At 43.5% G+C, this 23,956-nt stretch overlaps 1 protein-coding gene across 1 annotated transcript; it reads left to right on the top strand.

Moving 5' to 3' along the window:
* Positions 1-22,529: 22,529 nt before the first annotated feature.
* Positions 22,530-23,489, top strand: LOC147700575 (olfactory receptor 1C1-like). The gene has a single exon (XM_086929130.1). It carries the CDS (start codon positions 22,539-22,541, stop codon positions 23,487-23,489), a length of 951 nt encoding a protein of 316 aa, XP_086785256.1. The 5' UTR covers positions 22,530-22,538.
* The last annotated feature ends 467 nt before the right edge of the window (positions 23,490-23,956 follow it).

Here is a 23,956-nt window from a genome sequence, read left to right as displayed (position 1 = left end):
CTACAATACCCCTAGTGCAAATACACGGCTTAATCACATTTCACCAACACACTGAAAAGAGACAATAATATGAGGCAGTACATTCACATGCAAGTTTATTTATAAAAATCGTATCGTTATGACCCAGTAAACTGAAAACAATAACTTGCTCATAAACCAGTAGAAGAGAAATATCACATTGTCTTCAAGATGGCGGTATAAAATGAGGGGTCAGGGTTCACAGTTAGAATCTTCCAACTAGTTTTGCCCGCTTTTCAATCATCATAAAAAAACTTGATGTACCGGCATGTAAGTAGAATACTTACATATTCTATACATTTAATCATTGCCTGTCTACATGTTCGAATGAATAGTGAGTTAAGCAATAGTTTTAGAAGATGAACCCTCTCCTCTTTAAATCCTGGATAGGTGCATAGACTATCCTCAGATGATCCATGATGATAAGTACTAAACAGGCATAATCTAGTTGTAGAAGAACACTCTCAAGACCGATCACAATATTTTGGGGACAAACAGCCAAATCTGTAAAGCAATAGCCTCTTTTTTTGAATGAATGAAAAAGCTAGACTGAGTTATAGCTAAGGGAGTAATAGTTTGTAAGTTGTTATCACAAACCACAAATCTGGCTGGGAGATGCAGTCATTTTTATCCTCAAGCTAAGAGACTTTCTTTGCCAGGGAGTTAGCACATTTTTTGAAGAGACTGTGCAACATATGTGCTTCCCATCAATCCTGGAGCTCAAGATGAGATATTGAATCCTTGAGGAGCTACAACTATTGATTAACCTCCGTCTGGTGACTAGTTGTAGTCTCATTCCAAGCATAGTAGCTTAATGAGTTTTGATTTGATGATTTTATTTTGAGCATTAATTTGACAAAGGGAAATTTCTTTACTATAACAAAATTGAGAAACGCCCATATTCTAGCCAGATTTGGCATTGCATTGAGTGTGACAGAAGAGAAAACATTTTCCTGTAAAAGTTTGATCCTAGTTGTACACAGAAAATTCTTCGATTTCAACCTTGCCACCTGCCTTGCTCCTCATTGAAAACCTCTATGTCTCTGCTTACTTCCGGTGCTATATGAAACATACACACAAACCACAGAGGAAGCCCTAATACAATACACATGATTAATGCATCATGCCTCCTTGGTGATACCAGTGCTTGGCGAATGTCATCTTCTTGCATACCAAATTCCTCTCACAAAAGGCACATATCTTTGCCTGAACTTTATCTTGTCTTATTTCAATGAGTAAATTCAGGTTGCTTCTTATGTATTTCTTATCACTGATTTTGTTGCATTAATTTCCCTAAATGGTAATGAAAGTTATGCCACATTCAATACATTATTTCTTGGTTGTTCGATATGATAGTCTTATATAAATCTTATATGTGCATTTAAGAAACATTTAAGCATTTTAGGTCTCCTCTATATGTTGGTGGAATACCCTGGCTGAGGGACCACCCATCAAATTTTTAAATGACCATGAGGCAGGCCGTCATTGATAATACATTGTCAAGACCTGCCATCGTGGCAGTTTCTGCCAATGCATTTCATTGTTTGGTGCAGGGCAGCATCAGCATGATGCAGCTCTAAAGCAAACAGTTCTCCTTTTTTATTTTTAAAAAGAAAACCCTGAAATGGGATTTTCTATTTGAAAATAAAAAATGTAAAGCTCCCCTCTCTATGGGAGAAATCTTCTTTGGCAGGGGGAGCATATAGGCATTTTAACATCTCTTGCCACCAGGGTGCGCCAGGGAGTGAAAGACAGTAAAAAGAAAATGACTATATATCTGCCCATCCTGATTGGGTTGGCGGACATACAGCCATTTCTCTGATGGCCCTTACTCTTTCGGGCTGTCTGAGAGGTTTGGCTATGGTGGTGATGGAGTTGTCAACATCATAGCTAAACCTACGGTCTGCCCACATCTAAATTGGGTGAGTGGACCATTATGTTGGCTATAAATCAGCCCCTTTCTCACTTTAACATACCACGCCACTACATTGAATGTAAGTCAATGATATTCTTTCACACATTCTAGGTCTTTCATCTATAAGCTGGAAGTTTATATCGATACAATATTCCCAATTGATGTTGGTAGATCCATATTGTACACAGGGCATGCTGTGATGCCAAGCTCACCACCTGCTTGGCTCCTCATTCAACAACTCTAAGTCTCTGCTTACTTCGTGCACAGTATGAAACACTGAACTAAGTCACAGAGGAAGACCTGATATGGTACAAATGTTTACTGCATCATGCCACCTTGGTTTGACCAGTGTTTTGCTTATGACATCTCGTTGTGGGGCCATTTTCACCCACAATAGGATCGCACTATGGACAGAAGTGTGCCTTATCCTATTTCAGTCACTAAATTCAGCTTACTTCTTCCCATAAATGCTTATGAAAGTAATGTCACCAGCTACATATTATTAATTGTTGGTTGGGGATAAAACTCTTACAAAAACATGTAAAAAATGCTTTTAAAGAAATGTGTACAAATTGTGTGACTGTAACATGCCACACCACTGCATTGAAGGTCAGACAGTAATAATCATTCAAGCTCTTGCATACAGCATTTTGTTTCATATTTCACTCAGAAGATAAGTATTAGCATGACCTGACAAAGCAAGGTCAAATAATAAACATGTAATCTGAATGTCATCTTTGGAAACCAAACACAAAACTGTAACACATTTTTTGTTACAATTAAAAACAGAGAGTAGATAATTGCCTGTTTGACTCCTTGTTTGCTATCTGTGATGGCTGGTCTCATGAGTGCCTGGTAAAGTCTCACGAGTCTCCGCCACAGTGTTTAAAAGGCTGTGCTTTTCCATTCGGACCCTCGGAGGACAGCCCAGGACCACCTTTGGTATCTTTCAGGTAAATCATGTACGGATGGTTGTATTGTTACATAGTCACCCCATTAAATAAATAATTTGCAACTTGTTCACATGTAAAATGTTACGTTAAAATGTTCAATGGTTATTCAGAGATGCTTCCAAGTAGAATTATTTAGAAAAATTTTAAATTAGCCAAACTCTTTATTTAGAGTCAGACAAGATCAGCTTTGGTGCTTATAAAGGAGAAACATTTCCTTATAGTGCTGTGAGTTGGATGAAGTAAATTTAACACTGGTTGTTACACAACAGATCTTCCTCAAGATCATTGGAAGGACACTCTGGATGTCCTTGTCCCTCCGTTGCTGGAGATATGTAATGGGTCTCTTGCATAGGGCTGTGTACCCGTGGATTGGAGAAAGACATTGGTAGTTCCTTTGCTTAGAGAGCCAAACGCTCATCATGAGGTCCTGTATAACTTTAGGCCAATCTCGCTTATGCCTTATCCATTAAAGATATTTTGGAGAAGTTTGTTGATTATTTATTAATTTATTTCGTGTTTTATGTAGCAAGAACATGACCCCTTGGGGTATCAGAGCGTTTCACAGTAAAGATGTAAACGCGTATTTCTCTAGTACATTTATGTATGCATTTAACACATTGAAAAACGTACAATAACTTCTCATAGCAGCATATACGTTTGCAAATTCGCAAAATGTGAATCTAGAGGAACCATATTGTACATTAGAACATTTGTGCACAGGATTATGAGAAAGTATACTTAACAGGTGTAATGGGACCTTTGCAAGAGATGCTCATGAGTAGATAAGCAAGAGGAGAGTCCTAGGAGATTGTTCGGTTAAGGTTAAGGTAGGAATTTGCACATTAGAAAGATCCTGGCTCCGTTCTTGAACCTTGAGGAGTTTAGTATGTTTCTGATGATTGGAGGCAGCGAGTTGCAGATTCTCGGTGCAGCTCCAGAGAATGTTCTGTCGTAGGTTTTTTTTCTACTAGAAAATCGGTGGCTTCAGCACTAGATCTCTTGCGCTCCTGGAAGGTCCACCGGAAATCTCCATTTACTGGGGTAGATACCTCGGTATTGAAGTGTATCACTTTGTGTGTGATACATGCCATTTTGAGTTGAATTCTGGCTTCATGTGGTAGCCAATTCAGCGCCTTCAGGAGGGAGATGTAGTCATACTTTTTTTAACCTGTTATAAGCCTAGTTGCTGCATTGAGGCAGGTTTTTTGGAGGAGCTGTTGCGATCTTGGGTAGACCTGAAAGTGTTGTCCATCCGTATTCAATCCTTGAGATGACTAATGCTTCGACTGCCATTTTGAGGTCTGGTGTTTTAATGAATGGTTTCAGTTTCCTAAAACAGCTCAAGTGACAAACCTGCATTTCTAACCAATGAGTTGATGTGGGACTGCATATTCAAGTTTTTATCTAGCATATGTCCTAGTGATTTTGTGAGTCCACCATGATCAGGGTGCAGTTAGATGCAGTGATCGTCTTGGTCCATTCTTTTATAACGAGCAAACTTTTATTGGGGGATATTAGGAGAAATTCTGTTTTTGCTTGTTTAGTTTAAGCTGGTTGCTTCTGAACCACAAAAGGTAGAGGGAGATACCCTTTTACTTGGAAAAGGAATGGGTAACAAGCATTCAAAACAAAAAAATTCCTTTTCCAAACTTTTTAGGCCGGAATCCTTAGAAGTCACTATATAATGTAGGGACAGGTGGACTGGTGTGTAATGAATATTTGCGCAGGTTACCAAATTGACAAAACTACTTAGATTAATTCTTTTATACAAAGGTTAGGTTACACACAACCCAATGTCAAAATTCAAAATATATTATTTATTATTCACTGTTGAATTGGTGATACATTTCTAGAGTCAATTAATGTGGTTAAAACACATGGTCACATTATTTATAAAAATATTTTTGCTAAAAATTCAAGAATCACAATACTTATGTGCACAAATTATTACACTTAAAACACAAAATGTATTAATGAACAAAGTGTAATATACTTCCCTGCATTTTGAAACTGACAGAGTGTGACAATACCAATGTGTTCATTAATAAAAATATTTTTTTTTAATGCAGGGGTGCTCCACATTTTTGTGAATACTATACATCCCTGCATTTTGAAACAGACAGAGTGTGACGTTACCAATTTTGACATAAAACAGTGCTCTACCAGTTTCTAGTAAATATGCCCCCTGGTATTTTCTCCATATCTCAAATATAAGAAGAATACCTGACCTTTTGCCACCTATCCGCACCTCTTCTGTGCCTTTCCACGCTCTTTCACCCCAAAGATATACTAGAACAGCATTGCGCTGACAGGCTCAATGGGCGTCCTGTCAAAGCAGCCTGGCATTCCTTCATGACAAAGCAGCGGTGGGAAACAGCCTTTGATTTCCACTGCAGCAGTGAACAACCAGATTCAGAACATTGTACTTTTGGAGGCGGCTCTCTGTGACACACATACATAACAACATCAATATGGTAAAAGGGGATTCAGAATAGTACATTTACTCTGCCTAAAATAAATGGAATATGAATATACTTCGGATTTACAAGTTTTTTTGCCATGTAGATATGTTGGTGTATTGATATCAGGTGACATTATGATATTACTTGCATTTATAGGCATTGCTCAAATAATTCCTTTATCATGAAACATATCCTAGCAGTAGAAATTATTGAGTTGAACTAGATTATTGCAACAGCAAATCTGTTGCCTGTTAGTAGTAGTGTCCACACTGCATCTTAAATTTTTATTGAAACACATCACCATCACAAGTTCCCTTGACTCCTTTTTATCACAACACAGTTTTGCCATTTCCGAAAGCTCTATCTGTGGTAAAATCAAATAATGTGCATCCTAGAGGGGAAGTGGAAAAACACAACCCATCCAATACACAAGTTATGCAACTATCAACTGAGACTCTACAGAAAAACAATCAGAAATATAAAGGAGAAACAATACACCACACCATCATAACTGCACTCTAAATCAACTCTTCAAAATATTGTCACAATTCTAAAACTTGGAAACAAGCACATCAGATTCACCCACCTCTCACTATTTCTGCAACTCTATGGACAACCACTCCATAAAGAAAGCAATTGATCTTGTGTCTAAGCTTGCCTTAAAATGTCCCTATTCTGCCCCCCTCCCTCCTCCATTGCATTCAGCACTTTCTAACCTGTTTCTTGCTTCTCCATGCTCGCAGCCTATAGACCTGAAGCGGTGTTATCAGACCCATATCCACCGCCTGTTTTCAAGAAACTTCTATTAAGTCCTTTAGCAAACTCGACAGAAGAAAACATCTGTGACATCCCCTCCCGAGAAGGAATCTTTGAGAATTCTGACAGCATGACTATCCTTAAGAAGATTACAACTGACTACAGAAACCCAGATGTCTACAGACCAATTACCACAAGACCCATCTTGGGAAAGTTGATTGAAAAAGCAGCATTCACTAAACGTAATAGAGATTTAAATGCAAAGAGAGTCTTGGCTGGCGCTCATGTATACTTTCACATCCACTGTGGGGCATAAACTTCTTTCATCCCCACAAGACATGACCTATAAAATAGGGAACAAAATGGGGCTGCCCCCCTCTTACTTGTTGAACCTTTGCCTCCACTTCATTTCCACTAAACTCTGGCATACTGCAAGTAGTTTACATACCCTGGATACTTATTTACATCTACATAGGGATATTTCAAATCACCTTAAATCCTTCAGCCTTACTTCCTACAATTAAATATCCTTCTCAGATTGGTTCCACATTCAGGTGCCCAATGACTTGCTCTCAGCTCCTACCTTGCCAAGAGCAAATACTGCATTGCCAAAAACCACCTGAAACAAAATGCAAGCACAATGATATCATTACCTCAATGGTACATTATAGGCTCTTGGACTTGGTACCATCTTCGAAGGCCATCTATTCCTCTGACATTATCTTCAGACTTAAAATCAACAATTTTCAAGATGCCATTCAATTTTTTGAGAATATTCCACAGAATCTTCCATTGTCTTGCCTTACCTCACTAGGACCAAATGACCATAGCTACTAAATGTACGTATGTATGTATTAAGTGGCAATTGTATGGCTTGAACATACATTTGAAGCAAATGAGAATTGAACAGTGGGCAACAGCCCAGTTTTCAATTTGGATACAACCAAGCTGGTGCAAATAAATCTACTAGGAGTGTGGTAGTACTCATTGAAAATATTTGTCTTATGCATAGCTGTAGAGTGTTGGAGCTGATCTGATATTCATGGAATTTTATTCCAAACCAAAGACCGGCCTTTAGGGATTTTTTCTCCTGCACTTCTTTATCTATAGTTGAGCAATTTCATATACCTTGCTGTAGTGCTGTCCATCTGAGGGGGTTGTTTCTTGGACAAATATGGCGGTTTGTTATTTTTGATGCCCTCATAGGTGATACCCTGGTCTTGAGGATGGCAACTGTAGTTCTATGAGCACTGGGTAATGTGGTAACACTACTTTGAACTTATAAACACCATTAGCAAGCAATGTAATGATTGCATGTCAGCAGTAAGTTCTTGGATGAGTTTTAACTGTTTAAAAATACACAGTAACAAAACCTAGGTAGTGCTTTTTGGTAATGACCCCTTTTTCTGGTCCCCTCGTTGATGGCCAATGAATCTATCTAAATTGCCTGAGCCAGTCGAAAAATCCCAAAATCCGGGGATGATTATACATGACAAGCTTTCTTTTAGCAATCAGACTAATTCCTAGACATTATCCATCTATTTTATTCTATGGAAAATGAAAACGATTCTAGCATATATCCCAGAAAATATTCAAAAGTTGGTAATATCAGCCATGGTACTAGCAAGACTAGATTATTGTAATGGTCCATATCTTAATCCTAGGGCCCAACATCTTAGGAAACTTCAGGTACTGCAAAATACAGCAGCAAGAGTATTAACTTGTACCCCTAAACATGTCTCAGTTAGGAATACCAACAAGCAGTTGCGCTGGTTTCCAGTGAAGGAGAGGATCCAATTCAAAGCTTTGTGTTTTGATTGAAAAGCAAAGACCACAATATCTAGGCCAGAACTGTAGATACCTCACAGAACACTTAGGTCATCTAACTCAAGCTTTATGGTGGCACAAAAATTCAATAGAAAGAATTAGGGTGGTAGAAGTTTCTACCTAGGAACCGCAACAATCTGGAATATACTTCCATTACCCATTTGATCCACCACCTCCCTTCTTGTGGAGAAGTGTGGCTCAATGGTTAGAGCGGCAGACCCTGATGCAGAGATCTGGCCTGGGGCCAGGGTTCAATTCCAGCCTCGGCAGGTCTTGTGCTCGATTTCCTCAGACCTGATAATTCTCACCTCAGTGCCAATTCTAATCATGGGTTCCACTCTGCAACTCTGGGCAATAGCTTGTTTAATCTCCACAACAATGCTGGGATGCCTGGAGTGGACATTTCACAGGGAAAAACCAGGAAGGGTTCCACAGTGGTATGAGTACAGCACCAGGACGCCCCTTTGCTGGGGCAGCAGTGCGCTTTACAAGTAAAATTTCATTTCATTTCTTAAATTCAGATGGGTCTTGAAAATGTGGCTTTTTAGTGTATCAGATTACTTGTTTAATGTCCGATCTCTGGTCAGCGCCAGGATACAGTTTGGTAACAGTGCGCTTTATAAATCTCAATAAAATTAACATTAAAGATATATACTGCAGCATTTAGGATGCCATATAGAGATGCCAAAGTGGTGTCTGAGAAGCTATTGCAGAGCGTTGTCTCCATTTTGGTAAGAAAGACCCGAGCTTTAACTGTTATTGTGAAATTAACCTGTTGAAAGAGGGTTTTCACTTTCTTCAAGAGGTAAGCCTGAATCCTTGGACTGATTCTCAATATTAAACTTACACATATTAGTAGATTTACTATTTTTAGATATTCACAAACTATTTGGTGTGTTTCAAGACCCTGCACGCCCTACACTTATGTGTCTGGAGGTCTATGCACCCAGAGACTCCACATTATGGGCAGAGTACTCTGCACACGTAAGTATAGGAGGAGCTAAGTCATAAAACTCTGCATGTAGATTGTGCATTGCATTTTGTAGTATGTTTTGTAGAATTGCAAAACGTACTACAAAGTGCAGTTTGAAAACTACACCCCTTTCCTGTAAGCGCTGCTGGTGGTTGGCCAGGTATGAGGGGAACCACTGTTTGACTGTTTTAGAGAAGTCTTTGCAACATTTCCAGGATGTGAATCAGTGGCAGATGGCTGACTGCTTTGAAGGATGCAGAGAGGTTGAGCAGGATCAGGAGAAAAGGCATTGGTTCTGGTGTTGAGATGGAAGGTGTCATCAATTACAGTGTCTGTCTCTGTGATGTTACAATGTTTGAAGACCAACTAAGGGCTGAGATGAGAATGTTAAGGAGCGGTGTGAGGGCATCTTCTCAAAGAGATTGAACAATCAATGACAGTACAATATGTTCATGTTATATGCTTGTCTACATAATTGTAAGCATTGAGTGAGTTGACGATGTTGGTGGGATCAGCATGTGAGGACATTGAAGGAAATCTATTTAAGTTAGAACAATGTAGATGGGGAGGGAATCTAGATTTCTGTTTCATGTTTTCGTTGAATGGCTTGATTTGATTATTGTTGAGTAAGTGATTGATGGAGTCTTGTGTGATGACTGATAGTCTTAATTGAGTGTCTGGGAGTTGACTGGCATATTTGATGGACTTGAAGGGAGCTCTGCTTTTGTTAGGTATTTTATTGATATGATCAGGGAACAAAATATTGGCTAACTTTACAATCGTAATTTCCAACACATGATAAGGGTAAGCATACTCAGGGAAGCTTAGACTTACTATTCTAACTCGACATCTGCTTACCTCCCCATTATGCTTTTATATACTATTGTGCAGTTAATATAAGTGCAGGTCAATATTTGTACCTATATTTGTACCTAAATATTGCTGCAGAGTGCCCTAATGGTGATGGTGAGGGATCTGCTTTTAGAGGGAGTGTTTTTTGGTGAGGTCATCCATGAGACCCTGGTCCATCAGTACTTCTTGCTGTCTATGTGTGGTGTGCTTCTCATCTGAGAATTCTAGGGTCTATCATCATACTGAGGGGTTTGACAGCTGCAATTAGGATCATATCTATAAAATATTTGTTCAATTACCCATTTTCAGAGCATTACAAGAAGCAAATACTCAATCCACGAAACAAATTATGGTGATTGACAAGCCCATCTTTTTTGTTTAGATGAGTAGATTGGGGTGGAATATATAGATGAGGGGTTGGTAGATTCATGTATTATTCATGTGGCATTACATGCATTTATGAATCTGGATTAAAATTACACATTTAATTAACATTGATCACAGATGTATGGAGGATCACGGTTACATTTATAGTATCATCATTCCAAAATAAATTATATAAACATAAAGGGGCATATTCACAAGGAGCTATCGGCGAATTAACAGCACTTTAACACAGCCAAAGTTGTGATAAATTTACCCCACCATTCACAAGCGGGTGCTAACAGCCCATAGCACCAGTTTTCCCGTGATAGCAACCGCAGAAAACACCGCCACAGAGGACCACTGCAACTATCGCTAATAAGATGCAGAGTAACCGTTCCCGTGCCAAAAGCCTCAACAACACGACACCTCAACATTCACAACGACCAGACAGATCGGCGATAAGAACACAAAACACGCTGTAAGGCGTGTTAGCAGCTGGAAATTTACACCTGCTCTGACCTGGAGTAAAGTCGGACCACAGCCTGCACCACAAAAGGGAGCCCAGCTCAGAGCCATGCCTGAAGACAAACAGAAGCCATGGAGCTACTGATCATGCAGCTTAGACACCCAAGAGGGCCAAACACCATCAGGGAACTACACTGGCTTCCGATACACAGTCGTATCAAATTTAAATCATTGTGCATTCTTTACAAGGCACTCAATAACCAAGGCCCCCATTTCCTTAAACATAATCTTCATCACTATATCCCAACCCGTTCCCTTCGCTCCTCTCATCACAATCACCTAGTAGTGCCTCGTACAAGAACAGTCACTTGGGGTGACAGGCGCTTTTTGGTTGCCGCCCCCAAACTCTGGAACACCCTTCCTCCACACATTATGACCAGCCCTTCCCTGTTCATATTTCGCAAACAACTTAAGACTTGGTTATTTGACCAATAGTTCTATTTTTTGTTAGGTCTTCCTAAATACTGATCCACCCCTTAAGCCAGCGCCGAGACGCCCACGGGTATTCGCCGCGCTCAATAAATGTTAATAATAAATAAATAAAACCACCCACCCGGCACCACCCCGGACCACCGCAGAGGCAGCGAAGACAAAGACGGCGGCCCCACAATGAAACGCGTGTATCGCGTACTGCTCACCAATTATTAATCTTCAGGGCTGATTCAATTCACATTTTGATTCCGCCTAGATCCCGGGCGTTTATCGTGAACTGCTCCCAATTATTAATCTTCAGGGCTGTATTAATTCACATTTTGATACCTCAACTACCCTCACCTTGACCACAGTGGCGCCACCGGACGGGACGCCTGGTATGTCCTTTTAACCAAGTTCGCCTTAAGTAGGGCCAACTTTTTTCACCCGCACCCCATCCATCCTGGACCTTTGGAACCGCAAGCCTACGCGGGATGTCGAACCCTGACCTCTAGTCTGAATCTCTGCAGCTGCGCCACCGGATGGGACGCGTAGCTCTCCTTGTCACCTAGGTACCAGGATTCTTGCACTCTATTCTTATTTGGCCACGTTAAGTTCCTGTGTCCTGGAACTGGAACATAGATATCTCCTTACCTCAGGACCCCTTCAGACAAATAGGCTCGCTTATTAGGCAATACATTGGTTGTCCTGATGATGATCCTTCATTCTAACAGGATTGAAACACCGTCGACAGTTGATGTAGTTTAAACATTAGTTCCCCACTGTGTGACAAAAATGCGTTTTTACTGCATGAGTAAAGCTAGATTGATTTTTTCCAAACTGTACTAGCTGCTCGAAAATTGTAAAATTGCCTGCTTAACCTCCTACCATTGTAAATTGTTTGTCTAGCCTTGTTGTTTGTTGTGGATAGAGGATTGTGTCTCACTTTATACACGTCTGTTTAAAAAGTTTTTTCTATTTTTGCCATTGATTAAATTCAGGGTCCGGCTGGACACCTTTCTTATTGCAGATTGTGGCCTATAATCATTTAAGTCTGTATATTCTGCCCTTTGTCAAGGACCTTTGTTTCTTGATATTACTAAGTTTGTTCCCGACATTCATGGACACTCTCTGGTCGAAATATGGTGGCTTCTGAGCCTATGGACTAGGCAGCAGTTTTCATCCTCATGTAGCTGATACCGAATTGGTGGTGGTCAGGAGGCTGTTGTATTCATCTCCTCCATTTGCTGCTTCCTGATAAAATCAAACCTTTTGGCATCTTGCCCTGGAGGACACCTTCCACTGTCCACCGAAACACTCAGAAACATTCACCTTGGACATTGATGGTGACCCACTCAGGTCGCATGGCCCATCTGACTGCACCGCAAGTCACCATCCCGTGGCTGGGTGCCTGTGCCAGCCGTTGTGCTTCCGGGGTCAATAACTCTGTACTGGTCAGGTCCTGGGATGTTGGCCTTCTCCAGGGACATTGGATGGCACCTGAAGTGTAGGCCTTGGGGTCATCAATGCCATTTCCCTGTAGTCTTGCGTTGTACGCAGCCTTCTGGCCAAAATGAGTCCCACCAGGGTTCACACACCAAAGCGAGTCCAGGCCGGCCAGGACGTCGCATCACTGCAGGAGGCACACGCCACCACTTCAAGGACCATCTCAAAGCGCCATCTGCCAGAGTTGAAACTGTGGTCCTGGCAGACTTACGGAGCTGCTTAGATCTGTTGTGGATGCCATCATCGGCCTGATACCCTGCTCAGCATTCCAGGTGCCAGTGACTAAGTGCACCTCAGGCCATTGTCCGTTGCTGATTGTGTTTTGTGCTGTGGAGCAGTTGCGCTTGTATGTCATCTCAAACAGTGTGGGGGCCCTGAGATGTTGATGGGCAAGATGAGGCAGGTCTCACACACACCACTGCATCTGCATTAGTAATATATTGTGGGACACAATCCGAGACCGTTTTTTCACATGAGTGCGCTCATCTCCAGTGTCCAAAGTCCAGTGCACTGCAACTCACGGACACTACTCTTTGCTAGTTGACTGACCTCTGGACTTTCTCTGGCTCACTCCATGTTGCTCAGCAGTTGACTCTGTATTGCTTGTGTTTTCTGTTACTGTTGCACTGGTGTCCAATGTTCAAGTGGTTGCCAGCACCAGACATTCTGTGTGGAATGGCTTACACTCACCCCACACACATCCAGCACAGCTGTCACTGTACATGTGGCCCTGCCAATAAAGGGGCCTGGCACATGTTCCAGTAGCCAGTTCAAAATTATATTAACCCTGGGCTTAGACTATGCTACCCTCGCGTAGATTGCGTAGTTTGCGCAACTATGCACTATGCGAATTGCACGTAGCACAGTGCAAAAACACGCAGCTTAGCGGACATCTTTTGCTTGTTCGCGTTCCTCATCGTAAAGTTGGCGACCGCGAGCGAGCAAAATGACATCTCGGCGAGACTATTTCCTTGTTCACGATCAGCAACATCAAGTTGCCGATCGCGAGTGTGGAAAATAAACCTCCCGGCGAGATTCTCAACACAGGGAGGTCAGGTTTCTCATTGCGAGTGGTCACGTATACTCATGACCACTCGCGATGAGAAACTACAGTCCGCGTTGAGTAAACTGCTTTACCTTGGATTCCATAACCCCACAACCGGTCCATCAACAGGTCATGGTGGACCGTGTCAAAGGCCGTGGACAGGTCCAGCATAATAATTGCGGCCTTACCTCTCTGGTCAAGTACGGCCCTAATTTTCTCTGTAGATTTTAAGAGAGCGGATTCCGTACCGTGCCCCTCTCTGAACCCGTATTATGTTGGATCCAATAATTGTGCTTCTAGTAGGTATGTGCTTAATTGTGCATTCATGCTTTTCTCTACCAGTTTAGCTGGCAGGGGGAGACGGGAAATGGGCCGAAAGTTATTAGGATCCTTCGGGTCCAAGCTAGGCTTCTTGAGCAGAGGTAATATTGATGCAATTTTCTAAGCTTCGGGAAAGCGTCCTTCCTTAAACATCGCATTCATCATAGAGGTAAGAGTTATAACAATGGGGCTAGTTTTAAAACCGCCACCGGACATGGATCATAAGAGGAGCCTTATTTAGTTGACATTTACGACTTATAAATATCCCTGGTGGATAAAGGTACAAACTCTTCAAATATCGGATGGAGACCTGAACGAGATTTGTATCTCTCCCTGACATCCAGTGTTCCATCTGTTGTTTGACCATTAAATGTGGTGAAAATAGCCCCTAGTTTATTACAGAAGAATCTAGCTATTTCATCACAGAGCCCCTGATTCGAGGAAACACTGGATGTACCAGGGTGCGCCAGGCTGGTGACTATTTTGAAGAGTTATTAAGCTGAATTTATGGCAGAGTTAATTCGGTTAGTGAAAACTTCTTTCTTGGTTGTAGGGAGTAGATATTTATAAGCCACCAGGCTTTGTGTATATGCCTCTTTTTCTGCGGCGGTATATCCCTTCCTCCACTTCCTCTCTAACAATTTACACTTCAGTTTCTGATCTTTAAGTTCCTGAGAGTACCATGGGGCGGAGGGCCATGCTCTATTAGAATATAAGACCTTTTTGGGCGCTAAATTATTGCCGGCTTCCTCGAGCCAGTTGGTGTATTGAGTGGTCACCTCCTCTATATCTACGGGTATATGAAATGAGGTAGAGTTCAACAAATCTTCTAACTCTTTTGCCTCAATTTTATTCCATGCTTTGGAGACCCTTTGCTTCTTGGCTAGCTTACCCATCTCATGATGGTTAGAAAAGGCTAGCTCAAAGCGTACTGCCACATGGTCTGACCAGATCAGGGGTAGCAAGCCTGTAATAGAAAGTTGCGGGTTGTTGGAAAAGATACCATCCAACGTGTGCCCTGCCTTATGAGTAGGGCCAACAACATGCTGTTTAAGATCTACATTTTTCATGAAATCCCAAAAAGTCGCTCTATCTGGGTCTGCATGTGCCTCTAAATGGAAATTAAAGTCTCCCAGTAAGGTATAGGAACTGGCACAGAGTCCCTATTCCAACAGATTTCCCACCGATATTACAAAAGGCCGCTGGAGGCCAGGTGGTCTATAAAGGAGGGTGCCTTTGAAAGTGAACTGATGGGAGTAATATAAGCAGAACTCCAATGCCTCACAATCTGAAATGGACGCAGTTGCAAAAGTCACATTTATGATAGTGTGGTAAATAACCGCAAGACCCCCACCTTTCGTAGTTGGCCTATTTAAGGTACGACAACGATAGCCTGGGGGCGTGGCCTTGACTAAATCTGGACCAGATGCCTCATCTCTCCAAGATTCTGTGATAAAAGCAACATTTATATATTCTTCCTCAATTAATCTGGCACACTCCACACTGTGATTTACCAAGCAACTAGCGTTCAACAGAATGCACTTCAGCCCCTGAAATTGTGAGGTGTCTGTCCTATTCCTTCTGGTTTGTTTTCGAGGGTTAGTTGGTTGGTGCAATAAATCCAGCAGCACAGTGTTACACTTAGGACACATTGCAGAACTAGAGGGAGACCGCTTATCAAGACTTATGTTTGGACACCCAGCCACTCTGTCTGTGCCTTTAATACTGTGTAAATAATCACTTGTGCATTGTAGTTTAATTGGCTTACCGGCTCCAAAACATGCAGGGGTGCTGGTGCTGAGCGCTGGATGGGCGCGGACGGGAGCTAACTCGCTTGCCTTTGGTGCACCAGGGGGATAGGCTCTGCGCACATCTGTTGCGCGCTCGTGCCAGCATTTGTAAATATACCATCAGGGGCGAAGACACTAGCCCGCTGACCGTACTTTCCCCAAAATGGCGGCCCTGCTTTGCCCAGGATGAACCCCCTGTCTTGGCAGGATTCGAGCACCAGGAAGTGTAACTGTCTTCCCAAATTGACAGTGAGTGCAAATTAAAAGATTAAAACTGAATTAGCAGCTTAGGTGCAAAAGTGGCAATTTTAGCAGCATTCAACAGAAGACAGTTAAAAAGACCTGACTATGGATAAAAACGTATGTGCATAAATGACAGTTTTTAAAAGCAATTCAAGCAGTGTCTCTCCTGGCTCAAGCCTCAGGAGGATGTAGAGTGACTGCTATTTGCGCGCCCCTGAGCATGGTTCTGTACTGTGCGGAGCCAGTTGTGTCCTTTGTTCTGCAATGTCGGCTAAGCGCATTGTTCCACGTTGTCGTCAATGTGTGTGCGCTGTTCATCCTATGTGTGTGTGCGGCAGTGTGGCAAGGGGATCTGGGACATGATCCTGGGTGTTTGTGGGTGTGCAGTGTGCTACGCCTCATTGTACATGTATGCTATTGTGCCCATCTCCGACCGTCCACCCAGTCCTTGTTCGTGGCTCTCGCTGTTGATGTTTTGTCAGGTCCTCTCGAGCTGTGTCCGTACTGCCTACTCCTTGCACCGTTGCCACACTGATGACTGTGGCCTGGGTTTCCTCCGACTCCTCCAGGTGTGCTGGACTGCCACCTCCTGTCGCCGTTGCTACCTTCCTGTTGGCAGCGGGTTGGTGCCTGGTTTAGGTAGACACGTCATGCCGAGGCCTATTGGCCTCCTGGGTTGGCCTCCTCAGCACTCCGACTACAATCCAGGTGGTCTGGTAGTGGGTCAGTTTCTGGTAGTGTACTGACACCTCCTTGATGCTGGTCTTGTTTTCCTGCAGTCTGCACCCCGTCTTCCTCTCCCTCTTTTTCTTGGCCTTCCCCGAACCCGTTCCTTGCTGGTAGTCTGTGGGGTTGTGGGGTTCGAGTTGGCCTCTGCACTGGGTCAGGGTGCATCCATATTGCTATGTGCTTTGGCTTTTTTCTGGTGTCTTTTTTCTGTGGTTTATATGGTGCATTGTCCCGCCAGACGCGTGGGATTTGCAAGCCTGTGGCTTCTTTTTGTACCGCGTCTGGCCTCATTGCATGATTTTTGCGTTCCCATGTCACATTTCAGTGGCGTGGGGTGGATTTTACACGGACATTTGCTGCGTTTTCTGTTTTCTATCGCATGCTACCGCCTTGTTGTGAATTCCACATTGGCATGGGGTTATTTTCCCGTGAAGGGCTGCGATGTTGAAAGTTGCATATGCTACTCTTGCGGTAGTTATTACACCTTCTTGTGAATGTACCCCAAAGATTGTTGTCATGTGTTTTGGTAGATTAGGTGTTTGTTGTCCTGAAGAAACCAAGAAGATATTATCAATAGTTGAAACGCATTGACACAAAATAGAGGTCAAGTGTAATAAGAATGAACTGCGACAGCTTCTGCTAGACTAGTTCAAGTTCAAGTTCAAGAATTTATATAGCGCACTACTCACCCAGAGGGTCTCAAGGCTCTTGGGGAGGGGGTCCATTATTTATCGAAAAGGCAGGTTTTCAGTTAGTTTCTGAAGGAGATGTGGTTCTGTGTAAGGCGGAGGTGAGTGGGGAGTGAGTTCCAGGTCTTGGCCGCTAAGTAGGAGAAGGATCTACCTCCCATGGTGGATCTTTGGATACGTGGAACTGCGGCGAGGCCTTGATTGGATGATCTTAGTTGGCGAGTGGGTGTGTAGAAGGATAGTCGAGTGTTGAGGCATTCGGGTCTTAGTTTGTAGAGGGCCTTGTGTGCGTGGGTGAGAAGACGGAACGTTATTCTCTTGTTGACGGGAAGCCAGTGGAGGTCTTTCAGGTGGCCGGTGATGTGATCTTGGCGAGGGATGTCCAAAATTAGTCTAGCTGATGCGTTTTGGATGCGTTGGAGTTTTTTCTGTAATTTGGTTGTAATTCAGGCATAGAGGGTGTTTCCGTAGTCTAGTCGACTCGTAACCAGTGCGTAGGAATGGGTGCTTGCCCCAGATCCGAAGGCCACCATGAGTCGTCCCAGGCAGTGTGGGATGATCCTAGGATGAGCACTTCCTTTTTGACTGAGTTAAGTTTAAGGCGGCTGTCTTTCATCCATACGGCTACTTCTTTCATGCCTTCGTGAAGATTGGTTTTGGCGGTGTTGGGGTCTTTGGTGAGAGAAAGGATCAGTTGGGTGTCGTCAGCGTAGGAGATGATGTTTAGGTTGTGTTGACACGCGATGGAGGCGAGTGGGCTCATGTAAACGTTGAAGAGGGTGGGACTGAGTGATGATCCTTGTGGTACACCGCAGATGACTTCGGTGGCTTCTGATTTGAAGGGGGGAGTCGGACTCTGTGAGTTCTCCCGGCTAGGAACGAGATGATGGAGTCCAAGGCTTTTCCTTTTATGCCAACGTTGCTGAGGCGTTGTATGAGTGTGCTGTGACAAACAGTGTCGAAGGCGGCGGAGAGGTCAAGTAGAATGAGGGCCACTGTTTCTCCGTTGTCCAGTAGTGTTTGGATGTCGTCTGTTGCTGCGATGAGGGCGGTTTCAGTGCTGTGTTTGGCTCGAAAGCCGGACTGTGAGGGATCGAGGGAGTTGTTGTATTCAAGGAAGGCGGCGAGTTGGCTATTGACGGCTTTCTCAATGACTTTGGCCGGGAATGGGAGGAGGGATATGGGGCGGTAATTTTTAAGTTCGGAAGGGTCTGCTGTGGGTTTCTTCAGGAGGGCGCTGACTTCGGCATGTTTCCAGCTTTCGGGGAAGGTAGCAGAGGTGAAGGAGCAATTGATGACATCACGGAGATGGGGTGCGATGATGGAGTCTGCTTTTTTGAAGATGTGGTGGGGACAAGGGTCGGTTGGCGAGCCAGAGTGGATGGAGTTCATGAGGCGGATGGTGTCTTCAGTGGTGATAGTGTTCCATGCACTGAGGTTGTTAGAGGGCGGTTTAGGTTCTGAGGGGGGTGGAGAGGATTGTTTTTTGGAACTGTTTTTGAAGCTGTTATGTATGTCGGCAATTTTGTTGTAGAAGAAGGAGGATAACGAATCGCAGAGGATTTGGGAGGGAGTGATGTCGTTTGAGGCAGCGGTGGGGTTGGTGAATTCTTTGACGATGTTGAATAGTTCCTTGCTGTTATGGGCGTTGTTGTCGAGTCGATTCTTGAGTGCTGATTTCTTGGTGGCTCGGATCAGCTGGTGGTGTTTACGGGTGGCTGCCTTGAAGGTGGACATGTTGTCGGTGGTCGGGTTTTTTCTCCATGTTTTCTCGAGAGTGCGGCATAACTTTTTGGATTTCTTAAGGTGGTCGTTGAACCAGGGGGCCTTTTTGTTGTCTTGTTTGGTGTGATAGTTTTTCAAGGGTGCTAATTCGTCAGCGCTGTGAGTGATCCATTGTTTGAATTTGATGGCAGCTTGGTTTGGGTCCGATGAGAGGGCGGGTGGGTTATGGTTGAGCGAGGTGCGGAGTTGGTCGGTGGTGATTTTGTTCCATTTTCTTCGGGGATAGGTTGAGAGGGGTTGTGGTTCGAGGTGGTTTTGTAGCTGAAGTGAACACAACTGTGGTCCGTCCAGTGGAGAGCTGTGGTGCGATCGAAGGAGATGTGTTTGCTGGAGGTGAAGATTGGGTCAAACGTATGTCCGGCTACATGGGTGGGGGTGTCAACAAGTTGTTTGAGGCCGAGATTGGCCAGGTTGTCGAGAAGGGTGGTGGTGTTGTTGTCGTTTTTCTTGTCCAGGTGGAAGTTGAGGTCTCCTAATAGAATGTAGTTCTCGGATGCGAGGGCATGTGGACTGATGAAGTCAGTGATGTCTTTGCTGAATTGTTTACGGGTTCCTGGAGGCCTGTAGATGAGGGTGCCTCTGAGTGTGGTTCTAGGGTCGGTGTGGACCTGGAAGTGAAGGTGTTTGGCGGTTGTGAGGTTATCGTTGGAGCTGGTCGTGATTTTGATGGTGTTCTTATGGACGATGGCGATGCCTCCTCCTGTTTGGACGGTGCGGTCTTTTCGGATGATCTTGTAATTGTCCGGGATGGCTATGGCGATGTCGGGTGTTGATGAAGCGTTCATCCATGTTTCAGTAAGGAAGGCGACGTCCGGTGATGTAGTATCGAGTAGATCCCAGAGTTCGGTGGCGTGTCTGTGGACCGAGCGGGTGTTCAGCAGGATGCACTTCAGGTGGTTAGAGTCGGAGTTGTGTTCGGGGTTAGTGGGTGTGGTTCGGTTCTTGATGCTGGTAAATTTGCAGTAGTGGCAGGCGAAGGGCCCATGGGTGAGTCTGGGGGCAGCTACGCAGCATAGAGGTGTGCGGCCGGGGTTAAGGGCTAGGAGGCTGGCGGCATCATATGTTATGCTGGAGGAGTGCGCTTTGCGGGGGGCTGGGGGTCTGGGGATCTGGCGCTGGGCGCGGTCCAGGCGCGGACGGGCGTAGACGGGCTTACCTTTGGCGCACCTTCGGCGCGCATGGGGCGCGACCGCTGCGCGTGAACGCTGCACGAAATGCATCTGTCATATGCGGATAGTGGAGGGGGAGTGGCGAGAGAGGGTCAGCTGGGAGGCGGGTGCGAGGTGAAGGGGAGGGTCTGCAGGGCAAAACAACAACAAAATGGCAGTAGAAGTCCCAGAAACGAGACTGCAGAGAGGCTGGGCTACAATCAAGCAGCTTCTACAACTAATCTGTAAAGCGCTGCAAATCTCCAAATCTCAATTCTGACAAGTGCTTCAAGTATTATTTCAAATCACACACTTATGGCTACGAGCAACACGGCGAGCGCAGCTAATATAAATAGATATGCAAATTGGCAGGGCTAGTCGCACAATAGCGCGAGCGTGCACGGCAGTCAGCAATACAATACTTATCAAATGAGCAGCCTAGCGATGTCAGGAGTTAATCAGGGAGCCAACCGATGCCAGGATCAGAGCAGGGAGCCTGGGGAGCGACCGCTACTGAGAGCGTCAGGCCGGTCACAGCGCTGCCGAGGGCGGGAGCAGGGCTGTGTGCTCAGTGGGAGGGAGGGTCAGCTGGGAGGGGGGTGCAAGGTGAAGGGGAGGGTCTGCAGGGCAAAACAACAACAAAATGACCGTAGCAGTCCCAGAAACGAGACTGCAGAGAGGCTAGGCTACAATCAAGCAGCTTCTGCAACTAATCTGTAAAGCGCTGCAAATCTCCAAATCTCCATTCTGACAAGCGCTTCAAGTATTATTTCAAATCACACACTTATGGCTACGACCAACACGGCGAGCGCAGCTAATATAAATAGATATGCAAATTGGCAGGGCTAGTCGCACAATAGCGCGAGCGTGCACGGCAGTCAGCAATACAATACTTATCAAATGAGCAGCCTAGCGATGTCAGGAGTTAATCAGGGAGCCAACCGATGCCAGGATCAGAGCAGGGAGCCTGGGAAGCGACCGCTACTGAGAGCGTCAGGCCGGTCACAGCGCTGCCGAGGGCGGGAGCAGGGCTGTGTGCTCAGTGGGAGGGAGGGTCAGCTGGGAGGCGGGTGCAAGGTGAAGGGGAGGGTCTGCAGGGCAAAACAACAACAAAATGGCCGTAGCAGTCCCAGAAACGAGACTGCAGAGAGGCTGGGCTACAATCAAGCAGCTTCTGCTACTAATCTGTAAAGCGCTGCAAATCTCCAAATCTCAATTCTGATAAGCGCTTCAAGTATTATTTCAAATCACACACTTATGGCTACGAGCAACACGGCGAGCGCAGCTAATATAAATAGATATGCAAATTGGCAGGGCTAGTCGCACAATAGCGCGAGCGTGCACGGCAGTCAGCAATACAATACTTATCAAATGAGCAGCCAAGCGATGTCAGGAGTTAATCAGGGAGTCAACTGATGCCAGGATCAGAGCAGGGAGCCTGTGGAGCGACCGCTACTGAGAGCGTCAGGCCGGTCACTACAACATTGAGGAGAGGTTCCTCATACTATTAACTTTGGAAATAGAGAACATGATGTGAAAAAAACAATGTTTGTGGACCATTTTTAAATATTTAGAGATTAATAAATATTTTATTTAAATGTATGAACAGAATGACATGTATTGTAATAACTAGGAGAAATTAGGCTACTTTTTGACCCTGTCATATCTATGAAAAAGGTGCCAGACAAACTTTTTTATAAAGATGAAAAATAAAGAAAATGTTAAGTGTTAGTGATTAGGGGCATTTTTCAAAATTGAGTAGCCTACCTCCAACTGTAAATGCAGTATAGTATTGTCATATTTTCCATTCATTTGGTGGATCTCTGTGGGCCCTTTTCTAAATAGTTTTAACGGTTTCAGCACGCTAGTCACAGCAACAGACTACAATGCTGTATCTGATGATACCAGTGATATTATTTAGAATTATTTTATAATATCATTTTGTTTAAATGAATGTTTTTTTTATCACTTTCAGATTGTCATTAAAATGTTTCATCAAATTTGAAAACCTTAAATATATATTCATATATTTAGTACGTTTAGGGCAGCCATATGCTGTTCTTAATGAAAGGCGGACACAACAGATACTACTTATGACTGACCATTTTCCTTAATAGTAGCAGACAAAAGAATATTTCAATGTTATATTTGTTTTAAAAAGTCTGTATTTTTTTCTCTAGATTATCATTACAATCATTGACCAACATCAAGAAGCATTACAAATATGGAAAAGTTGAATCAATCTTTCTACACTGAATTTTCCATCCTGGGGTTATCACAAAACTCTCAGCTTCAAGTTCTAATTTTCATTGTGTTTTTTCATATGTATTTAACAACCCTGCTCGGAAACCTTGTCATAATCACATTAATATGCGCTGATTCTCATCTTCAGAAGCCCATGTATTATTTTCTCATGAACTTGTCCTTTCTAGATATTTGTTTCACATCTGGCACTATTCCGAAAATGTTGGAGATTTGTTTAACAGGCAACAAATCAATCAATTTCTTTGCCTGCATTCTTCAATTCTATGTTTGCACTTCCTTCATAAGCACAGAGTTTTTCTTGCTTTCGGTCATGTCTCTGGACAGGTATGTTGCCATATGCGACCCCCTTCGCTATACAGTCATAATGAGCAAGAGAGCTGTGGTGTTTCTGGCTGTTGCCTCCTGGATCCTTGGCTTTCTAGACCTAATCCCACATGCTGTTTTAATATCAAATCTATCCTTTTGTGGATCCCATGAAATCAATCACTTCTTTTGTGATTTTACTGCTCTTCTGAAACTCTCTTGCTCAGACACATTTTTCATTAATATTGTAACTTTTGCATTAGGAGCAGTGATGGGACTGTGTCCATTTATTTTAACAATTGTTTCATATATTTTAATTATTACAAATATAATGAAGATGTCTTCCACCAGTGGGAGGCAAAAGTCATTTTCCACCTGTTCCGCTCACCTGACTGCTGTTATTATGTTCTATGCAAGTGAGTTTGGTGTTTATATGAAAACAACATCTGAGGTGTCACTGGAAAAAGACAAGTTGTTTGCTCTGATGTTTACTATTGTCATTCCAATGTTAAATCCATTTATTTATAGTTTGAGAAACAAGGAGGTGAAAAGAGCTCTGGCGAAATGTAAAAAGAAGATGTGTTGCCAAGATAATACACTGCATTAGGTTGAATTACTAGCGAACTTAATATGCCTTATCTACCACTCTGTCAAGAAAGCAAGACCCTCGTTTTGGGAAAGAAAGCTAGCCCAGATATTTGGGCGTAAACATCTTTAGAAAAAAAGGATTGATAACAATGAAACAAAACAAATAAATTAATCTTTGGGCTAGTACCATACCAACCAAGGGGCACATGTAGAACACATATTGTATCAAAATCCCATAAATGTTCTGTTCTTGGGCTGGGCAATCTGGTCAGTCTATTAAGAGATATAAATCACCAGTGGAACAGCTTCAATATGTGCTGTGTTATCAGTTAATTTACACCAGTGTAAGGAAATGCCTCTTTTCGCATTATCACTCCCAAACTTTTGGACTGATGCTGCTACTTTGCGTTAACTCTGACGGGTACATTGAGTCCTTCCAATTAGGCCTGAGGGCCAGTGCTCCGACCCTTAAATATGTATGTTTGA

The sequence above is a fragment of the Lissotriton vulgaris genome, chromosome 7 (genome assembly GCF_964263255.1).
Source record: "Lissotriton vulgaris chromosome 7, aLisVul1.2, whole genome shotgun sequence".
Lineage (NCBI taxonomy): Eukaryota > Metazoa > Chordata > Amphibia > Caudata > Salamandridae > Lissotriton > Lissotriton vulgaris.
The sequence above is the reverse complement of the archived record's forward strand: the minus strand, read 5'-3'. Positions and strand labels throughout refer to the sequence as shown.

Bases quoted from the DNA above. Each gene is read 5' to 3' on its own strand.
- LOC147700575 (XM_086929130.1), top strand. From the start codon at position 22,539: ATGGAAAAGTTGAATCAATCTTTCTACACTGAATTTTCCATCCTGGGG.